The following is a 19,906-nucleotide window of genomic DNA, read 5'->3' as shown; positions in this document are numbered from 1 at the left end:
GGTTTAGCTCTTTACTGTAGAATTACGAGGTCAGTTTAAGGTTTTGGGGCCTAAAACAAAACTTCAGAATGAAGAAGCTGTAGCTCCTATTCTGAAAAAAAAATAAACAAAGCTTACACTGCATGGAAAAATGAATAACAGAAAAAATATAAAAGACCACGACAGCGAATTAAAAAATGTGAAGAATTCTTGTCAGAAGGAAGGTAAACATAATCTCATTGAGGTTCTTAAGGAAGGAGATCCATAATCTCGTGTTTAAACAGGATAAAGACAACTTTACTAGTTGTCAAGCTGAGACTTTTTTGTGGAATTAGACATAAAGAAAAGGATGAAATTGGAGGTCAAACATTAAGATTTGGGTCGTAGCTCACAGACTGATTCTAAAGGAAAACAGAAGGAAACACTGAATCCAGAAGGTAGAGAGGGAATTTCTTCTGAGTTTATGATTTACACCTGCTGGGATTCCAAAGCCAGACAGACTCCCAGAACTCAGCAATATTCTTCATGCCAATGTTTCCCAAACTGATTCAGTTACGCCATCTTTTAACTAAGCACATGGAAGCATGAACTTTAATCGTCACGAGAAAGGAGTTTTGAGCAAAGAAACTAATCCTTAGTCATAAGGAAAGACTTTAAGAAGAGTTGTAAAAAGGACTTCAATTCCCAATTGTTACATGCACTTGGATTAAATAAACATTACGCTGCCAAGATGGGATTGTTTAATAAGAAACATGACAGCATTGCACGATCATGGTACTTTTACTGTATGCTGTGAGTTAGCTGTTAGAGTGTATCAAATGTTGAGTTGTTACATTTTGACTAGTGCTCATGAAAACGCCACTTCATTTATTAGTATTACAGTTATGGACGATTATAATATTCTGGATTTAGCTTAAATGAAGAGGGTCGTGCAAATTCCACCTGACAAGCAGCCTGGCTGAGTCAAGAGACTGGCAAAGCAAAGTGTGAACTTCTCAGACTTGGGAGTAAAATGACAAGGGCAGCTGTGCTAACAGTAAGTAGTCTTGCCAGTTCCAAACTTTTGGGCAGGAGATGACACAGGAAAAAGTACAGTAGTAAATGTGTTCATCAGAGAGAAGCTGCAGGTTGTATGTTATGGAAATTAGCGGCGGAGAGACACTGTCTCTAGTCGAAGGGACAATTCTAAAAAAGCTCTTTGTGTGAGGCCTTATCGGGGAGTTGATATTTTAGCGAGATAACCTCATCGGCCTGGCTGAAGTGAGATGGAATCAATGGGTGCTTTTCTGATTGGCAGTTGGTGACTAGTGGAGTGCCACAGGGATCGGTGCTGGGGCCTCAACTGTTTACCATTTACACAGAAGATCCAGAGGAGGGGGCTGAGTGTAGGGTAACAAAATTTGCTGATGACACAAAGATGAGTGGAAAAGCAAATTGTGCGGAGGGTGTGGAAAGTCTGCAGAGGGATCTGGATAGGCTGAGCAAGTGGGCGAGGACCTGGCAGATGGAGTATAATGTTAGCAAGTATGAGGTTATCCACTTTGGCAGAAATAATAGTAGGAGGGATTACTATTTAAAGGGCAAAAAGCTGCAGCATGCTACGGTGCAGAGGGACCTGGGGGTCCTTGTGCACGAGTTGCAAAAACGCAGTCTGCAGGTGCAGCAGGTGATCAAGAAGGCAAATGGAATGCTGGCCTTTATAGCGAGGGGGATAGAATATAAAAGCAGGGAGGTCTTGCTGCAACTGTACAGGGCACTGTGTGCAGTTTTGGTTGCTGCATTTGCGAAAGGATATATTGGCCTTGGAGGGATACGGAGAAGGTTCACTAGGCTGATACCGGAGATGAGGGGGTTGGACTATGAAGATAGATTAAATAGACTGGGCTTGTACTCATTGGAGTTTAGAAGGATGAGGGGGGATCTTATAGAGACGTATAAGATAATGGAGGGGACGGATAGGGTAGAGGTAGAGAGATTCCTCCCGCTCAGAAAATACAGCAGGACTAGAGGGCACAGCCTCAAGATGGGAGGGGGGGGGGGGGGTGTGCAGTTTAGATCAGAGTTGAGGAGGAACTTCTTCACTCAAAGGGTGGTGAATCTCTGGAATTCTCTACCCATTGAAGTGGTGGAGGCTACCTTGCTGAATATATTTAAGTCACGGGTAGATAGGTTTCTGACAGACAGGGGAATTAAGGGTTATGGGGAGAAAGCGGGAAAGTGGAACTGATCCACTTCAGATCAGCCATGATCTTATTGAATGGCGGGGCAGGCTCGAAGGGCGAGATGGCCTACTCCTGCTCCTATTTCTTATGTTCTTATGTTCTAAAGTGATCCAAGGAATCCGGATGATTTATTCTGGTATGGCCACAAGGAGGAATAATTATTGAAGTGGGCTTTACTGCCAGTAGTGGATTTGGGAAATTCCTAGAAACAGAGTGTGCCTGGAGGTAGTCACTCTAAGTTACTTCATGTCAATGCAAACCCAATGGTAGCATTTTACATCAGTAACAAGGAAGGTTGTTGAAACAAATATATCGCATGTTGTCTACATGGACGTTAAAAAAGTATCAAATAAAAGGCTGGTTACCAAAACTGAGATTCTTTGAATAATGTCAGCTTGAACAAGCAATTAGTTTTATGAACAGCTCCATTTAGAACTGGAATTCCAGCCAACAACTTGAAAATATGACTTTCATATTTTGCAGCTGAACTAAGCCCATGCACACTTTTTCTGTAAAATAAATGTTATGCGCTTGTCATTAACTAAAAGCACGACCTGAATGTATTGATTGACCCAAGGCATTGAATCCAATTCTTGACCATGTCAGCTTTTTTTTATCCCAAGCATTTTTAGAAAGAAAATGCAAAGTAAACTGTAAAGATGCCATTATTGTCAAACTTTATGCAATTCATTTAACTACTGTTTTCTAACCTAGTGGTTCTCAAATGCTTTTAGTTGGACAAACTTTTTCCAAATGGATTCGGAATCACAGTATTTTCTATGTTATACCCATAGTATGAAAATGCTGTATGTGAAGAATTTTTTTCTAATTTTTTAAAAGAACATGTTTACTTACAGAAATCAGTGAGATGGACATAGCCACTTCTCCCTGTGGTTTCTTGTCTATCCTCAGCTGTAACACAGAGGGAGCAAGAACCCAGGAAGAACAGAACCCGGAAAAAGCACCAAGGAAGCAGACGGAAAAGCAAAAGCTTGGAGAAATCAAAGAAGAACAGGGGCAGGGAAGGGGGGTTGCACAGAGTGCATTACAACAGAAGAGGGGAGAGAGCATTAGCATGAGTGATGGTGGCAGAGAGCAGAGAATCTCTGGTTGTAATTCACTGGCTTACTCTTACTCATGCTGCCGTGAGCAGTTACCCACATGGCCTGGGTTGGTCCTGCAACACAGATCCCCTGAATGGTTTCTGTGGACCCTCCGGGGTTTATGCATCCCAGTTTGAGAAGCACTGCCCTCTGTAGATCATTTAGATTGTCCCCTCATGGTATAGATACCATGCTTAAATATACACATTATGTCCTGATCCTGGATTTCAACATTACAAAAGAATAAATTTTAAGATCGTGTTAGAAATATTGAAAGTATCTGCATACCATCTTTGATAATGCAGACCTAGATATTAATGTATGTACTTTAAATTGAACAAACAGAATATCTGAGCATGAATGCATTCCCCATAAATTCTACAATACTGAACAGCAGCATTTAATTTATTGCTAGATTCTACCTACGTAGTAGTTGCAGCATCTATCTGCATTTTTCCAACGGTATTAAAAATATTTCACTAATGATAATTGACAACATTGCTTTCACTTTTTAATTTTAGTGACATATACCAGCTATACTTTACAGTGAATGCTCTTGCATAATTAGACTACGCTTATTTAATTTTATCCAGGTCCATAGTCGCCAATAGAAATTTTTAATTGGAGAGAAAATGGAGAACCCATTCATAACACATCACGCGCGGACATTTGTAAAACTAAAACTTTTTTTTCTGGAAAACTCATACTTGGTTCAGGAGAACGTTAGACTTCTATATTAAACTACTTAAAAAAACCTATAAAAACATTTCCTTACCTCAGATTATTGTTTGCAACCATGGATCTGGTTGTCCGTTTGTTCAGGGGGCTTACACCAGGAATAGCACATGGATTAGAAGGCTTGCAACTCTGTGTGCTAGACTGCAGTATTATCCTAAGTTTGTTTGCAGTCCAAATGGAATACAAATAAAAAAATGCATATTTAAATAAGGTCACCAAGTGTAACCTGATCATTCATTATAAATTGCTGCATTTTGTGGGTTAAATGAAATGGTTCAACACAGGGGTATTACAGTTTTGTTTTAACCCACATCAAGGTCAAGCTGAAAGGAACTTTAAATCACCAGTTTATTTTACAGTTGTAATTCAATTCAAATTAAGAACAGCAGGATCAATTCAGAAGTCTCTTGAATTGTTTGATGCTTAAGGATATCTTGCTTACATATAGTTTGCACACATTTCAGAATTGCAACAATACATAAACACTTCCACATCAGTTTGCATAGTTCTGGTTTTGAAATGAGATAACTTGGAGGGAGACTAATTCTCATCCCTCCTCTCATTTCTACTTTTTCAACATGATCAATTACTGCTTACTACAAAAAAGAATATCCTTGCAATTATATAGAAGTGCGAGGTGATGCGATGCATTTTTGTAAGAAGAGAGACAATAATAAATAAGGCATTCTTAAGCGGTGCTGAAGCAGAGAGACCTGGGTGTATATATGCACAAGTCATTAAAGGTGGCAGGACAAATGGAGGGAGCAGTGAATAAAGCACATAATATTCTAGTCTTTATTAATAGGAGCATCGAGTACAGGGACAAGGAGATTATGCCAAACTTATACAAGACACTAATTAGAGCTTAGCTAGAATATTGTGAACAGTTCCCCCGACCCCACCTTCCCTGCCAAATCCTGGCTTAACATTTCATCTCAAGACAGTGCAGCACTCCATCACTATTGACCTGAAAGGTCAGCTTTCATTATATGCTTATGTTCTACAGAGTGGGACACGAATCCATGACCTTCTGACTTGGAGGCAAGACTGCTATTATAGAGTCAAGTCTGACATTACAAAAGATCCTCCATGTTAACTATGGTCCACATTCTATCTATCTCTGCCTTTATTCTGTTGTCTTAGCTCAAGCTAGTTTCACCGAGGCCCTGATAAACAGACAATTTAATTGGCTGTAAACAAGCTTCATTAAACCTATATAAGACGGTGATTAAATTATCAGGAGGATTTGCTTCAAATCATGTCCTTTGAAGTCTGAAATTTTGTAAACTTAATTCCAAATATTTGTTGAACACTTTGTGAAGTTTAATATCAAAGAAAACATCAAAATGAAGCAGCACTATTTTAATTAAACAAATTCTTCAAACAAGAAGGCAAGATATAGTAGTATTGTCAGTAATCCAGAGATCTAGGGTAATCCTTTTGGGACCTGGGTTGAAATCCCACCATGGCAGATGTTGATATTTGAATTCAATAAAAAAAGGCCTGGAATTTAAAAAAAGTCTACTGACGACCATGAAACCATGTCATTTGCTGCAAAAACCCATCAGGTTCACTAATGCCAGTTACAGAAGGAAATCTGCCATCCTTACCTGGTCTGGCCTACATGTGACTCCAGACCCATAGCAACATGGTTGACTCTTAAGTGCCCTCAATGGCTGAGTAAGACACACAGTTCAGGGCAACTAGGGATGGGCAATAACTGCAAATCCATGAATTAATAAAAATTAAAATCAGAATTATTGCTGATGAGGCTCCAATTTTAATTGGTCCACAACTTCCTTGGAGTGGCAATCAGCATCGGATTGCCACTATGTGTTCACTTATCTACACCAAATTTTTTCTGTGTCTGTGTTCCCAACATTCCGATCCAGGCCAGGGGCAGATTGAGTCTTTATAATAGTCATCTACAAGTTAGAAGAGGAGGCTTTAATTCTTCTAAGTTTTCTGTGTAACTACTGGTGTAACCCAGTCAGAACCATCTGAAGTTTCCAACTTAAATCGCATTTTCAGATGATTCACAGCTCAGGGCATTTGTCCAGAAAAAGTCTGCATTTCTGACCAAATATTATTTGCTGGATCTAGATAAAAAATTTCAGTAAAAATGCTAGTTAACCACAACCTTAACTGTACAGATACACATTGGCAAATCATTAAGACTATGCTAATTTCACTACAAAACTACTAAACCAATGCAGATTCACTCTACATCCAGGAACACTGCAATCATTGCACATCCAATCATGGATGGTAGTGGACAACTAGACTAATGCAAGGACAGAAGTCCACAAATATCCCAATCCACAATGATCGCAGCAAATCAAAAGCTGAATCATTTGCAACTAAGCCAGAAGTGCAGAGTGGATACTCTCCTCCTAAAGCCCTCAGCATCACAGATGCTAAATTTCGGCAATTAGATTCACTCGCTGTGAGACGAAGAAACAGCAGAAACACTGGATACAGCAAAGGCTATGGGCCCCAACAACATCCCAGCAAAAGTACTGAAGACTTGATGCCAGACCTAGCTGCGCCCCTGGTCAAACTATTCCAACATATGTACAATACTGATATATATCCAACTGACAATGTGGAAAATTGAACAGGCAAATCTGTTTTGGACGGCAAATCTAATCCAGCTGATTAGTTCCCCATTAGTCTACTCACAGCCTAATGATGAAGGAGTCATTGACTATTCATTCAAACAGCACTTACTGATCAAGGGCCTGCTCATCAATGTTCAGTTTGGGTTCTGCAGGGCCACTCAGCTCCAGAATTCATACAGCTTTGTCCAAAAATAGAAAAATGAATTCCAAGCATGTGACTACCATTGACATTAAGGCAGCAATTGACCAAGTGTGACATTAAGGAAAAACACAAACATAGAAAATAGAAGAGTAGGCCATTTGGCCCTTTGAGCCTGCGCCACCATTCTTTTTGATCATCAAAATAAATATCCTGATCTTGCCTTCCCCCATATCCCTTGATCTCTTTAGCCCCAAGAGCTATATCTAATTTCTTCTTGAAATCACACAATGTTTTGGCCTCAACTTCCTTCTGTGGTAGCAAATTTCACAGATTCACCTCTCTCTGGTTAAGAAATTTCTCCTCACCTCTGTCCTAAAAGGTGTACCCCTTTATCTTCAAACTATAATCCCCAGTTCTGGACGCCCACAAGCAGGTTAAATAAACACTGGCCACAAGAGCAGGTCAGAGACTAGAAAGTTGGTGCCAATTAATTCCGTTCTTAACTTCTTATAATTGTCCACCAACTCAAGGCACAAGTCAGGAGTGTGAGGGAACAATCAGCACTTGCCTGGTTGAGCGCAGGTCCAACGACACTCAAAAAGCCTGACATCACTCAAAATAAAGCACTCTTTAATCATTAACCCATCCACCACCTTAAACATTCGCTCCCTTCACCTGCAGCGTCTACAAAACACTCTGTAGCAACTCATCAAGGATCCTCCGACAGCACCTTCTAAATCTATAAGCTCTGCCACCTAGAAGGTCAAAAAGGCAGCAGCAGCTGTGTGGGAACCCCACCATCTGCAAATTCTCCTCCAAGACACACACCTTCCAGTCTTGGAACTATATCAATTTTCCTTTACTGTCACTGGGGGGAAACCCTGGAACTCCTGCCCTGACAACACTTTGGATGAAGCTACATCACAGACTTCAGTAAGGGATTCAGGGATGTAATGCCATTGAACGTCAAGGGACAATGGTTAAGATTCCTTCTTGTTGGAGATGGTCTTTGTCTGGCACTTGTGTGGTGTGAATGTTACTTGCAATTCATCAGCCCAAGTCTGGAAATTATCCAGGTCTTCTTATATTTGGACACAGTCTGTATCTGAAGAATTGTGAATAGTGCTGAACATTGTGCAATCAGCAGCAATCATCCCCACTTCTGACCTGACGATGGAAGGAAAGTCATTGATGAATCAATTGAAGATGGTGTGCCTGCGATACTATCCTGAGGAACTGATGTCACTATTGCCTCTTTTGCTAATTATTGTAAACCTTGTACTCTCTGGTTTGCAATCTTTCCACAGATGAGAACAGTTTCTCCACAGTTACTCTCCCCAGAAATCTAGCTACTCTGTCCAAACCAGTGGAGAGTTTTCCCGTTGATTCCCACTAAGTTCAATTTTGCTAAGCTGCTTCATTCAGTCATAAGGACAGTTGCTTTCACCTCCAGTTCAGCTCTGCTGCCCATATTTGGACAAGATTCTAGTGAGTAGTGAAGTCAGGAGCTGAGTAGCCCTGTGGAACCCAAACAGAACATTGACGAGCAGGTTGTTGCTGTGCTAGTGCTGGTTGATCGTACTGTTATCGATATCTTCCTTGACTTTGCTGATGATCAGGATTAGACTGATGAGGCAGTAGTTGGTCATTTTGATTTGTCTTGCTTTTTGTGGACAGGAGATACCTGCACAATTTTCCATGTTGCCAGATAGATGCCAGCATTGTAGCTGTAGTAGAGCAGTTTGGATAGAGGTGGAGCCTCATCTGGAGCAAATCTTCAGTACTATTGACAAATACTGTCAGGACCCACAACCCCTTCCACATCCAATGCCTTCAGCCATCTCTTGATATCATAGAGTTAATCAAATTGGGCATATGCGGTTCTGGGGACCTCAGGAGGTGACAGTTATTAATTAATCACTCACTATTTTAGCTGAAGATGAATGGAAATGCTTCAGCCTTTTATTCTGGAATGGTCTGCTGGGCTCCTCCATCACTGAGGGTAGATATTTTTGGACTCTCCTCCTCCAGTTAGTTGTTTAACTGTCCACCACCATTTATGACTGGATGCAGCAGGGCTGCAGAGATTAGATCTGATTCACTGGCTGTGGAATTGCTTAGCTCTGCCTAGTCTATCACATGCTGCTTCTGCATGTACTCCTGTGTTGCACAGAATAATGAATATAATTAATTCTACTGTGTTAAAACAAAGGCAATCCTAATGGGGTAAGTCTGACGAAATTGTACGTTTAAAAGTTGTCAGCTGTGCTACAATAGTATTTCAATACATAAAAGACAAGACACGTACCTGAATGCCTGGGATGATGACCTTGTATGCATTTTGTTCTCTTCCAATCTGAAATGGATGGTGCAAAATCAATTCATTAAGCAAGCAAGTGGCAGGTCACCTAATATATAATTTACTATCTTAACAGAAATCTTTATTTGTACAATTTATGCAAGTGACAAAAGGGGACACTATATTAAAACAGTATAAGACAAGCAGTTAACCACAGTAATAAATACTATGTCATACATATATGAGAAATGAACAAAATAATTTGTTTAAAGGCCTATAGAGTAAATCAAGCTGTGATTTTTGATTTTTGGATTTAAAAGCGAAGAAATAAAATCCATCAATTGATATGTTTCTGTCTAATGTACTCAATTATACATCTCAAGCTGTAAAAGATAACTTGTTCAGAACATCAAAGAAATAATTGCTCTCCTTAAATATAGTTGAAGATGCATGGCTTTTAATTGTTAAGTCTGATACTTACTGATTTCAATGAGTGACTAAGAGTGGATTCTCAAATATGCACTAAGCATCCACTGCATACAGCTTATGCCATTGCCTAACAACATACACATGGACTCTCAGGAGTCAGAAATCTGCAAATTTATCCAAAATTTTACAAGTTTATCCAAAAGCTATTGGAGACGTATTAGCTAAAGAGCTACCTCACAGCTGACATTTACTTAAAAGATTAATCAGAGGGCTGACTTTTTCCTGTTAAAAGCCACAACAAAATACAATGGCAAAAACAGTGTAAACAGTTAAGTAGTATCAGGCAATAGACTTTAAGTACTTTAGATTACAGAGATATTGAGATTTACAAAAATAGCACATAAATAGCAGTCAGGTTCACTGAATGAATTACATATTTAGGTTAGGAGGAAGAATTGAATAATTGCTCAGTTTATGACTCAATACATAAAATGTTTGATTTACAAAATCTCTCATATCAACCTAATACTGCCTACCTGCTATAGAACTGAAGACTAACCATTACAAGATAGTGCGCTAAAAAATGTAAGCTGCCTGCCTAATTACTATCTACAGGTTGTTCTTAGAACAAAATAGACGAGTAACAGATTCCAGTAGAACAACCTAATTGCTACTGATCTGGAACAGAAACTGAACTAGAAACACTTCTGCCATTGGTATAGACAATATACTGAAATTATAGTGTATTATAGCGGAAATTATAGCACAATAGTGAAAGGACTCACAGGCAAACAGAGTATCCCTACAGTCAAATTCAGTCAACAGTTACATGCCATTTTCAGAAAAAGCAGTATCTACGAGGCAAGACTAATTGGACAAAGATACCAGCATTTCTTGATGTCCCAAGTTCCTACTTTGGACCATTTAAACAAAATTGTTCCTGGGCTGTGGGTATTGATGGCAAAGGCAGCATTTATCGGTTATTTCGAAATACCCTTGAGAAGTTGATGGAGAGCTGCCATCTTCTACATTGCAGTTCTTCTGAAGACACACCCACAATACTGTTAGGGAGGAGGTTCCAGGAATTATGCCCCAGCGATAGTGGAATCCAAAAGACACTGCCACACCATCTCGACAGGACATAGGGGAGTTTCAGAACAAAAAAAGAGTGGTGAATACCCACACTCTGACACTACCCTTTCCTGACTTGAATGGATTATTGAGAGCAAGTCAATGATTGTCTACAAACAGCCACGTTGTAGCAAACTAACTGAATTCCCACACCATATTCGGAAGAGAGCTGTGAAGGTCCACAGGAAAGGCAGACCTGTTAGTCATCTTTTACAAAAATGACAGTTAAAAGGGCAGTCTGCAGGCAAGTTCTCAGGTTGCAGAAAAGCTGCAGGAAAATGACACCGTCATCTTTGCCTTTAAAATTCTGGGGGCTGTAAAACATCTTTAAAGTCTCTCAGCCCGATTCTGTTTCTCTCAAAATGTACACTAGCAAAAAACCTGACCTCTTGGTAATGAGGCAACAAGGAACCAACTTCATAATTTGTTGAGAAGCCATTTTTTCAAGGAAATCCTACAATAATCTTTACATTCAACTCCAGCTACTTTAATTCATCTAAACTACAATTCAAGAGTGGAAGAGACTCTTTTACCAGGCCTGCAATAACCATTATTCTACCACGAGCCAAACACATGAACTATAATTTATTCTTTTGTTTACAATTTGTAGAAGTGCTCTGTTCTTTCTTGAGCATATGCATGAGTGAGTGAGAGAACTGAGGAACTGAAGTAGCATTTAGACTTTTGGGATGAATGCATGAATAAATAATCCTCTTCATTAAAACCCACAAAAGCTTGCTGCTGTTATTCAAATTGAATACTTACTCAAAGGGGCTAAGAGACACACCTTCCTTTCCAAAACCACACTGACTACAGTCAATATGGGAAAGGGCATAAGGGTTTCAGTACTCTCCCAGCCCTGTCCATAACAAATAATTTAAATATAACAAAAAAGCAATGATCCTAACACTGATCTTTTGTGTCTGTTATCCTCCCAGTATGAAAAATATCCATATACCACAACTGTTTTCTGTCCTTAAGCTAATTTTTTATCCAAGCTGACACTGTCCCTCCTCTTCCATGAACCATAATTTTGAAAACCAGCCTTTTATGTAGTCAAACACTTGCTTAAAATTCATATAGACAACATCCATTGCACGCCCTTCATCAACCTTCCCCGTTACGGCATCAATAAATTCAATTGAGTTAATCAAGCATGGTCTGCCTTTTACAAATCCATGCTGGGTATTCTTAATTAACTCAAACCTCTGCAAGCGCCTGTTAATTTTTAATCCCCCAGCTATTTTTCCTAATACCTTACCCATAACGTACACACGTTAAACTGGTTGGCCTGTAGTATCTGGAATACCCTTAAACCCTTTCCTGAACAAGGTGTTATATTTGCATCCAATTCTCTTGGCACCTCTCTGAGATTAGAAGATTATGGTAAGCTCTTTCATTATTCCACCCCTATTTCCTTTAGTAACCTGGGATGCAAACCATTACAACCAGGTGACCTATCCAGTCTAAGCAAAGTAGCTTTTTCAGTACCCTCTGCTTTTCAAATATACTTGTAGCATCTCCACTTCTACCAATATTTTGTCATCTTCCTCTTCTTTCATAAATACTAATACAAAACTCAAATTGTTCAGCACCTCCAAGCAAATATCACCCTCTGTCTCCAATAGGACCCATTCAAACTCCGACCATCCACTTACTATTTACATGTCAGTTGAAGATACCTGGGTTACCCTTTACATTAAGTGTCATTCTACTCTCATATTCTCTCTCTCTTAGTTTCATTTTCCTTTTTACTTCAACCAATTGCATTAGACCTGGCTCTTGCCTGAAGAATTCACTTGACATGCATCATTCACCATTTTTTTTTGTCACATCATATTCTCTATTGCCCCGGTCATCCAAAAAGCCCCAACTTTGTTCCTCCTCTCTTTAACCCTTGGTAGAACGTACCTAGTCTGTACCTGAACAATCTCCACTTTAAATATCACCCAATGTTCTCTTGCAATTTTTCCAGATTTTGGTTCCATTTAACCCCGGCTAGATCACTCTCATCCCATCAAAAGTAGTCCTCTTTCATTAAAGATGTTCTACTTTAGATTGTTCCTTGCTCTTCTCCATTAATAAGCCTTATTAAGATGTTCAATCTTACTCAGGACATTTGGCTCATCTCATTCCCCAGGACCAGATCCAGAATACCTCCATTCTACTTGGGCTGAGAACACCTGGTCAAAGAAATTCACCTGAACACATTTCATAAACTTCCCTGTCCTTTAACACTCTCCCAATCCACATTTGGGTAATTAAAGTCTGAATCAGAGTATTATTACAGCACAAAAAGAGACCACTTGGCCAATCATGTCTGCACTGCTTCTCCGAATGAGCAACTCACCTTGCACCATTCCTCTGCCTTCTCCCATGATCCTGCACATTCTTCCTTTACATCACAACAGTCCAATTCCCTTTTGAATGCTTAAATGAACCAGCTTCCACAACATTCTCAGACGGCGCATTCCAAACCCGAACCACATGCTGTGTAAAAATAGTTTCTCCTCGTAACACTTTTGCTTCTTTTACACATTACTTTAAAGCTTGCCCTCTCATTTGTGATCTTTTCATGAGTGGGAACAGTTTCTCCTCATCTACTCTGTCCAGACTCCACATGATTTTGAATATCTCTATCAAATCTCTTTTTAACTTCCTATTTTCCAGGGAAAAAAGTCCTAACTTTGCCAATCAATCTTCATAACTGAAGTTTCTCATTGCTGAAATCATTCTATTGAATCTTTACTGCACTCTCTCTAATCCTTTCTCATCTTTCCTAAGTGTGGTGCCCAGAACTGGACACAATACTCTCGCTAAGACTGAACTAGTGACATACAAATGCAACATAACCTCCCTGGCTCTTGTACTTTATACCCCTATTAATAAAGCTGAGGATACTATATGCTTTATTAACTGCTCTCTAATGTTTCTTGCCAACTTCGATGATTTAAGCACATAAGCAACCAGCTCCCTCTGCTTTACACCTTTTGAGTTGCACGCTTCATTTTACATTGTCTCTCCATATTCTTCCTACCAAAATTAATTATCTCACACTCCTTTGCATTGAACTTCATCCGCCATCTGTCTGCCAATTCCACCAACTTGGTCTATGTCCCTTTGATATTCTACACTATCCTCTTCAAAATCCAAATGTTTCCAAATTTTGTATCATCCACAAACTTTGAAACTATGCCCTGCGCACAAAGGCCCAGGTCATTAATAGATATCAGGAAAGAGGTCCCAACACTGACCCCTGAGAAACATCATTGTAAATCTTCCTACAGCAGGAAAAACATCCATTAAACACTGCCCTCTGTTTCCTGTCACTCAGTCAATTCCATATCCACATTGTTACTGTCTCTTTTATTCATTTGTTCACAAGTCTGTTGTATGGCATCGTATCAAAGATCTTTTGGAAGTCCTCATACACCACATCAACAACATTAGCTTCATAACCCACTCTGTTACCTCTTCAAATTCAAAAATCTCCAGCAAGACAGTCAAAACATGGTTCTCCCTTAAGAAATCCATGCTGGGTTCCTTAATTAGTCCACATTTCTGATGTGACTTAATTTTGTCCTGAATTATTGTTTCTAGAATTTTCCCACCATTGAAATTAAATTGACTGGGCTATTTACACACCTTTTTTGAACAAGTCACCATGTCCAAATAAAATTATAGAATTCCTGCAGTGCAGAAGCAGGCCATTTGGCCCATCGATACTGCGCCAATTCTCCAAAACAGCATCCCACCTAGGCCTTATCCCCTTAACCTACACATATTGGGACACTAAGGGGCAATTTAGCATGGCCATTCCAACCAACCTGCACATCTTTGGACTGTGGGAGGAGACTGGAGTACACAGAGAAAACGCATGCAGACATGGGGAGAATGTACAGATTCCACACAGACAGTGACCCAAGGCTAAATTGACCTGGGTTGCTGGCACTGTGAAGCAACAGTGCTAACCCTATTGTGACCAGTACCTCTACAATTTTCACTCTCCCTTCCCTCAGTATCCTTGGATGAATCACATCTGGTCCTGCTGTTTTATCAACTTTAAGTACAGACAGCCTATCCAATATCATATCTTATCAATTTTAAACCCATCGTTAATGTCCAAATTACCACATCTTTCACCAACGCCTGGATAGCAACTTCTTTCTTGATAAACACAGATGTGTAGTATCCAAGCTAGGCCCTCCATGTGTAAATGTCCTTTTTGGTCCCTAATAGGCCCTACTCCCCCCTTTACCACAATTTTACTGTTTACATGCCTATACAAAACTTGGAATTACTTTTTACACTTGCTGCCAGTCACTTTTCTTCTCTTATATGCTTCTTCGCTTCATGTTTGAGATTTCTGTATTCAGCTGATTTTCAACTGACACCTGTCAAAGGCACACTTTTTATCACCACGCTATAATTCTTGCACATTCTCTGATTTCCCTGGAGATTTATCTTCTACACTTTCCCACTATTTGGAGACCTTTAGAATATCCCAGAAGTGTGATCATACATTTTTTGCTTCTTAACTCTAACCAAACAGATTCTGTCCACATTCTATCAAGGGCACCCTCTATTTTCAACACTATAATGTCATCTCTAATTAGTGCTGCTACCCCCACCTCTCTTTTATCACACTTTATATGTTAATGTACATGCATAGTAAACCTGTTTTTGTCATACTTGTAGTCTTAGTCCACTCCTATCTAATGATACTACTCTCTTGTCTAGTAACATTTAACACTTCCATCTTATACTCCTTATTTCTCTTTTTACTTCTATATGTTGATGCACATCCCCCTGACAAATTAGTTTAACTCCTCTCTAACCACACTAGAGCACTCCATTAATTTGAACGAACACACACATTCTGCTTTACTTTTACTCTCTCATACATAATACATATTACCCCATCTGGAGACAAATAATAGTTCAATTCAATGACCTTTCATCAGAACAGAACACATAGAGGTCATCATTTCTCTCCATAAAAGATGCCACCAGGCCAGATGAGTGTTTCAAGCATTTTCTGTTTTACCCTCCAGATAGTATTTTGCTTTCGACTCATCATCTTCACAGAATCGTTACAGCACAGAAGGAAGCCATTTGGCCCATCGTGTCTGCACCAGTCACTTTTATCCATATTTTCTTCGAAATTCAAATTGATCTCCTTTTACTTTTAATCTTCTTCTTGCAAGTAGTTGCAGTATTATTTTTGAGGTGTATGGAATCAGACTAACAGTATGAAACTTGTTTTATCTGTTTGCAGTTAGCTTTCCTGCCCATAGCCCAGGAGGCAAATTGAAAATAGCAATTCAAAATAACTAGGAAGAAAAGAATTTCAGTGTAATTTAAGGAAAGTTGACTGCGGTCTATGGGAAGCTAATTTGGCATTTGAGGTGAGAGAAAAATTCAAGAAAAACATCCAAAAGTATTTTAAATAATTGGTAAAAAGAAAACCATAGAAAAGGTGGGTTGGAGAAGAGACAATTGTTGATTTGTATATGACTATCAAAAAAAAGGCAGTATTATTTATTAAAGAGCAATGGAAAATAATGATTGAAGACAGGGCTATCTCAGAGAAGGGGAATCTTGAAGCGTTTTCAGAGCAAGATGAGCAAAATTATGATACATAAAAGGAAGAAAAAATGTTAATAACTAGAAATCCTAAGTGAGGAAGTTGCATAAATCCTCAAAATTATATTCACCTCTTCAGTCTGCTCCACTATTTAATAAGATCATGACAGATCCGATTGTGGTTTTGATGTCACGTTCCTGCCTACCCATCTTGACTCCCTTGTTAGTCAAGAATCTGTCTGTCTCTGCCGTAAATATATTCAACGAGCCTGTCTTCGCTACTCTCTGTAGGAGAGTTCCACAGACTCAACACTCAAAACAAATTCTCATCTTCACCTTATTTTTAGACTGTGCTCCCCTAGCTCTGGGAATCATCCTCTCAGCATCAACTCTGTTTAGGTTCTATTAGTATCTTCCATGTTTCAATAAAATCACCTTTCATTCTCATACACTTCAATGGATTTGGGCCCAACCTACTCAATCTTTCTTGTACTCCATTTGTGGTCTCATTAATACCCTGTACAACTGTAGCAACACATTCCTACTTTTATATCCCATTTCCCTTGTTTACCGCATCACCAGCACCAAAAGCAAGTCAGAGGGACATACACTCCACGTTTTCTTGACTGCGGCATGGTGTGCAGGGGATAATTTCAATGTTTGTGAATGATGCAGAGCTTGGAAACATTGCAAACAGAGAAGGACAATGCAGAACTTCAAAACAACATAGAAATGTCAATGGAATTGGCAAATGAAGTTAAATGCTGCAGAGGAGTGGGAGATGGTTCATTTTGGTAGGAGAAATATGAAAAGACAACATAAAGTAAGGGATATAACTTCAAATGAGGTACAGCAGCAGAGGGACCTGGGTGCATGTGTGCACAAGTCATTAAAGGTGGCAGGATGGATGGGGAGAGCAGTTAGCAAGGAGGTTTTACTGAACTTGTATTGGACACTAGTGAGACCAGAGCTGGAATGTTTCGTACAGTTCTGGGAACGCACTATAGGAAGGATGTGAATGCATTGGAGAGAGTGCAGAAGAGATTTACAATTAAAGTTCCAGGGATGAGAAACTTCAGTTGTGAAGGTAGATTGGAGAACTCGGGACTTCTTGGAGAGAAAGAGGCTAATAGGAGTATGATTGAGATGTTCAAAATCATGAGGGGGCTGGACAGATGGGGAGGCAGTGTTCCATTCGTAAAAGGATTAAGAACGAGAGGACATAAGTTTAAAGTGATTTGAAAAAGTAATAAATGCAATGAGAATCTACATTTTCACACAAAGAGTGGTTTGAGTCTGGAATGCACTGCCTGGAAATGTGGTGGAGGCAGATTTCAATTGAGGCACTTAAGAGGGCATTAGATGACTATTTGAATAGAAACAATGTGTAAAGTTACGTGGAAAAGGCAGGAGAATGGCACCAAGTCTTAAATACTTAACTGGAGGACCAATGCAATCACAATGGGCCAAAATGGCCTCCTTCTGCACTGTTAACAATTCAGTGAAAATACTCTATGGAACAACATTTCATTTGCCTTCCTAATTACTTGCTATACCTGAATCTTAACTTTTTTTTGACTCATGTACCAGGACACCCAGACCCCCCTCTACCTCAGAGTTTTGTAATCTCTCTCTAGAATTCCCTGGAAAATCACATTACCATAATATGTTGTTGTTTTTTTTTTTACACGGTTATCATCTAGGACAGAAATTGCAAGACTACAATATGCAGCAGCACAAGCAGTGATTTAATTTCCTTATCAGGTCTTCAAGCCAATTTTACCCACACTATTGAAATGACACTGTTTAAGAGTCTCTAGCTATAATGACAACTTGTTTTCATACTTCTGTTTTTTATGGCTGTGGCTTCCTCAGTAATGACGTTCTATAAAACAAAGACAGGCACAAGTATCCGTTTGTTTTAATTGGAGGTGAATGTGCTTTACTTCATAAGGTGCCAAATTCCAATTAGAAAACCCTAAAAGCAAGCACAATACAGCAACACCAAGAAAACAAGCTTTGTGAATAGAATCTTATTAGCAGTCAAACAGCAGTTACATAACTAGGCTTGCAGCAGTGATTAATTTCAAAATTCATTTTTATTATCTGCTCTAGTTTATATTGTATATGAAAACCTCCACTTCAGCAGCCAATGAATCCAGTTCATTACACTGGCCACAATGATAATTGCTGCAATTGAAACTTTTAATTGTTGTCTATTCTCATCATACAACCAAAGGAGCAGCGAAAGTAGAAAGGTCAATTTAGAATGAAACAACTGCTAAGAAAAAAGGGTAGTAAAAGACAAAATGGTTAAAACACTATAACAGTTAGTAGAGTACATGGGAAATATACATAAATAACTTTGAAAAACAAAAAAGGTTTTTTATTTTTGTGAAACCAGGACTGGAAAGGGTAGGAAACACTAAAACCGTCTTATGCTAATCAAACATAACCAATCAAGCAAAACACATCCCCATTGAGTTTAAGAAACAGAGAATAGTGATAATTATTAAACATGCAGTGGAGGAGATTTGGAAAATGCGACACATTGCGCAGTGATTAGTCTTTTAAAAAGAAATGGAAGTGGCACACTTACAATGCTACCTGCCTGGGTCCTGAAGGTTACTAGTTTTCTAACCCATCTAGACAGATTAGCAGGATGGGAGAAGGGTAGGCACAAACCATCCACCAGATGACAATGCTACACAGTGTAGATACCAGCATAGCTAGGAGCCATCTAGAAGGGGAAAAAAGATGAACAAAAAATGCAAATGGAAGAGCAGAAAATTTAAGCTCAAATGACATTGGCAAAGTAACTGCTGTAAAGCTGTAAATTCTGGAACAAAAGCACAAGGCAGGTGCCATGCAAAATGTTTCTATAGGAGAGATACAAAACATTTGGTAATCTAGAAAGGGATTATTCAGCCTTTGACAACTTTAACCTCAAGGTACAAATTAAGAATGTGTTCTCCATGGGCCGGATGAGATACAAGGGGATGAACTTTGATAATCAAAAAAGCCTTTACACACTATTAACAAGTTCTTAGGAATCATGTTAACACTTGTGGCATACATGGTTCAAGTAATCTTCTTCCAATCTGCTGTGCGCAAGACACTCTGGGTTATTCCCTTGAATCTTAGGCTGGAGAAATCAGTCTCAAGCGGCATTAGTAACTTTGAAACCTGTTCATTGGACACCCCCTCCCCAAAACCTTCCTCCACCTACTTAACCTAACCCTATCAGCATATCATTCTCTTCCTTTCTCTATCATGAACATTACAGGAAAGCTAGAACTTGTCTTAACTACTTCATTTTGTAAACAATTTCCACAACCTAAGCATTCTACCAGTTCCTCCTGAAATCTTCACTGGATTTATGATTTGCTTTATATTAATAACCCTTTGTTTGGGACTCCGCCCAACAATTGAAACAATTTTCTCTACATCCACACTAGTACCACTCCTCATAATTTTTAATGGACAATGATCAGATCACTCCTCAAGTCTTATATTTTCTGAAAAAGAGTCCTCTGCCTGTGAACCCATTCCTCATGATTGTAACCCCTCAGGTCAGGTATCATCCTTGTAAATACTTTTTGCACTTCTCCAGGCTTTACAGAAATTTTTTTTCATGAATCAAGAAGTTACAGCGC

At 39.2% G+C, this 19,906-nt stretch overlaps 1 protein-coding gene across 5 annotated transcripts in view; it reads right to left on the bottom strand.

Annotated features, from left to right (window-relative positions):
• The window catches only part of LOC145343031 (dual specificity protein phosphatase CDC14A-like), a 125,118-nt gene that overhangs the window by 8,048 nt on the left and 97,164 nt on the right, over positions 1 to 19,906 (bottom strand). For 4 of the 5 annotated variants that reach the window (XM_080188775.1, XM_080188778.1, XM_080188779.1 and 1 more), the window contains 2 exons: positions 9,114 to 9,161; positions 4,080 to 4,196 (listed from right to left, as the gene is read on the bottom strand). In XM_080188775.1, the coding sequence (XP_080044901.1) occupies positions 4,080 to 4,196; positions 9,114 to 9,161 (165 nt within the window). The other variant, XM_080188777.1, reaches the window with a different exon arrangement.

Source organism: Carcharhinus amblyrhynchos, chromosome 5, assembly GCF_965287045.1.
Source record: "Carcharhinus amblyrhynchos chromosome 5, sCarAmb.v2.hapA, whole genome shotgun sequence".
Lineage (NCBI taxonomy): Eukaryota > Metazoa > Chordata > Chondrichthyes > Carcharhiniformes > Carcharhinidae > Carcharhinus > Carcharhinus amblyrhynchos.
The sequence above is the reverse complement of the archived record's forward strand: the minus strand, read 5'-3'. Positions and strand labels throughout refer to the sequence as shown.